Source organism: Trypanosoma grayi, assembly GCF_000691245.1.
Source record: "Trypanosoma grayi strain ANR4 Tgr_1581_V1, whole genome shotgun sequence".
Lineage (NCBI taxonomy): Eukaryota > Euglenozoa > Kinetoplastea > Trypanosomatida > Trypanosomatidae > Trypanosoma > Trypanosoma grayi.
In genome coordinates, this window is record NW_008827199.1 from 1 (window position 1) to 2,773 (window position 2,773).

General features: G+C 59.0%; 1 protein-coding gene across 1 annotated transcript; it reads right to left on the reverse strand.

Moving 5' to 3' along the window:
• Positions 1-123: 123 nt before the first annotated feature.
• On the reverse strand, positions 124-2,511 carry DQ04_15811000 (hypothetical protein; the record flags this gene model as incomplete). The annotated part of the gene is made up of 1 exon (XM_009317371.1): positions 124-2,511. The coding sequence occupies one exon, from the start codon at positions 2,509-2,511 to the stop codon at positions 124-126; it is 2,388 nt and encodes a 795-aa protein (XP_009315646.1).
• Between the last annotated feature and the right edge of the window lie 262 nt (positions 2,512-2,773).

Genomic DNA, 2,773 nt, shown 5'->3' on the forward strand with positions numbered 1-2,773 from the left:
ATACTTACGCCAGCAATCACATGGCCACAAACTGCGATCACGTGTACAAGTAGTAATCGAAAGAAACAACAATGAAATCCACCGCCTTGACCACACCAATTCACCAAAAAAGAAGAGCACTATTTACGTTGCCGCAGAGCAGGATAAGCCCTCAGCCGCCCTACTGCACTCAATTGTCCCCACAATAGGATCAAAGACAAAGCTGACGGCGCTGCCGTCGCATGTGACGCAGTACAGCACTGCCTTGCCGCCACCCTGCTTCTGCAGCAGCACCGGTACACCACCAGTGCCAGTCTCACCACCAGTTCGAGGGTAGTCCTGCGTCGAGGCATTTATCATCCGGTCCAGCTGCCAGTACGCCGGCCGCTCCCACCACACAACGAGCGACTGCGCGACCTCTGTCACAGTTGTGTAGTCCCGCTGCACGTGCAGGTTGCCACTGCCACCACCACCGCCATCTGCACCACCGTTGCGATCTATCGCACACCCCGATTGCGACTCTGCAGCGCCGCTGCTTCTGGAGTTGCTTTGCCCACCTCCGCCAAACACCCAGTAACTCATCGCAATACGACTCGCACTCTCCATCACCGGCACCACCTGTTGTGAAACATAGCGGCGAAACCCAGAGCCCCAGTCCCCCGACAGGCTGAACTCTGCGTGTTGCGTTGAGTGCACGCTCTGCGTCATTTGTCCTTGACACTGCGAGCCACCACTCAGGAACAAGCTCTCCTCTGTGCCGGCATCAGCAGGAGGTATGGCTTGCTCGCGAGACGCGATGCCCAGCTGCTCGTTGGGGCTTCTAAGGGAGCCAAGGCCGCGCAGAAGATGCAGCCGCTGCGCGCCGGTGGTGGCTTGCACCCACTTCGGGAGAAACGTATTGTCTGTCAACGGTAGCAGACACTCACAGGCGGCCCACTCGGACTGGAAGTACTCCGACACGACCCCAAGATGGTGCAGTGACGAGTGGTTATTCTGCGCGCGAATAACCTTGCTCGGGTCCTTCGTGCTGACGTCATACGGCTTCGCCTCCTCACGTTCGCCGACAAAAAACACTTTAAGCATATTCCCTGAGATACAGAAGAGAAAGGCTTCCCCAAGGAACTGCATTTGGTATATCGGCGTTGGCAGTGTCGCGTTGCGCACCTGCTTTAGTTTCACAAAGTAACCAGGAAGCTGGTTCTCATCATTTTCACCGTCACTTCTTGGGGGCGCCTCACCGACACCGACGCTGGCAGGTGCAGAAGCATCCCCCCCACGGGACGAGGTGTCCGTTCTTTCGCAGTAGCGCCAGATACGTATCAGCGTTGCATGCTCGCTGCTGGTGGCGATGTGCCAGCGTTTGCACCCCGAAAGGGTGCTAAGATCCATCGTCAGCGAGGCAAGTCTGTGCTCGTGTGCGAACGGCACGGTTGCCAGCAGCTCAGCGCCCATCCAGCTTCCCATCGATGACTCTGCATCGTAGCGTACCAAGCTGAAACCACGCGCAGAGCTGCGGAAAGAGAGGCACTTCTTGCCGTAGTCAATCGCGAGCGGTGCGAGGTGTCGCATGGCGGCAGCAAACTCCGCCGCACTTGCCGCGCCACTCTGCCATTGCTCTGCTACAGATCCACTGGCACCGAGCCCCGACGAGATCCCAGGGGCAACGGCGTCCTTCCGCAGCGGCAGTGAGAAAACACACTGCTGCGTCTCGAAGCTGTGCAGCCGCAGCTCCGCAGTGGTGAGGATAATGATTAGACGGTGATCGAGCCGTAGCCCTTCTACCGTGTCGGGCACGCGCACCTGGCGGTCGGCCCACATGCTGCCCGTGACGAACAGCTTCACAACGTTGCCCGGGCCGATTGGGTACGGGCCGCCACCGACAACCGCGACAAACTGCGTCTTGTACAGCAGCGCCATGACACCGACGCCCGCCTCCGTCGGCACAAGCTGCTCGTCGCTTGACGGCCGCACCAAATGCGTGCTATGCACCACCGGCAGCGTTGACATGGAGCTGGACGAAAACAGCGCGGAAGTAGCAGCTGTGCCGTCGGCGGCAGCCTCACCGCCTTGCTGCTGCTGGTTTCCTGCGACATCGTCGCCCTCTACACCTGGCAGGCACGGTTGTGTTGGACTTTGGGTGAGTTCGGCAATCAGCGGATCGCCGCCGGTTACCTCCGCTTCATCCCTCTGACGCGCACCCCGCTCATTTCTGACGCGCGCCGAGAGAGATCGCTGTGGCGTGCCCAGCGCCACATCCCACGACGTCGGCGTCGAGGCGGCTGTGGCCCTACGCTGCGGGAATACCACCTCAACTGTTGTACAGAAAGGCGTCCCCAATGACGTCATCGCCCCCTCCACACTCTTCTCACCACCACCGCCAGCAGCAGTTACGTTCGTATTGTGGCGGTGGACGCGGTAGACGACGTATCCCTTGGCATGGCCCACGCCGACACGCGAGGAGTCTTGGTTCAGGCAGAGGCAGAGGGGGTGCACGACCTCCTCCGCATCGTCCATCAAGTCGAATTCCGCCATACCGCCCACAGGGGAAATCGAACACGCCCGATGCCACTGCCTGGTGGTGAAACACGACCTGAACGCCAGCGAGAGCACCAAATATTAAATCAACTGCCTTCTCCACCCTCAAAACCCCCCAAAAAAAAAGCCAAGAAGGGAATGATAGGGGAAGAATGCAAGAAAGAAAAAAAGACGTACTTTTGTATGAGTCTGTCTCTACTTCCTTTTGCACGGCTATTCGCAACCTGCTGGCCAAGAAGGATAGGGGGGGGGGTCGATT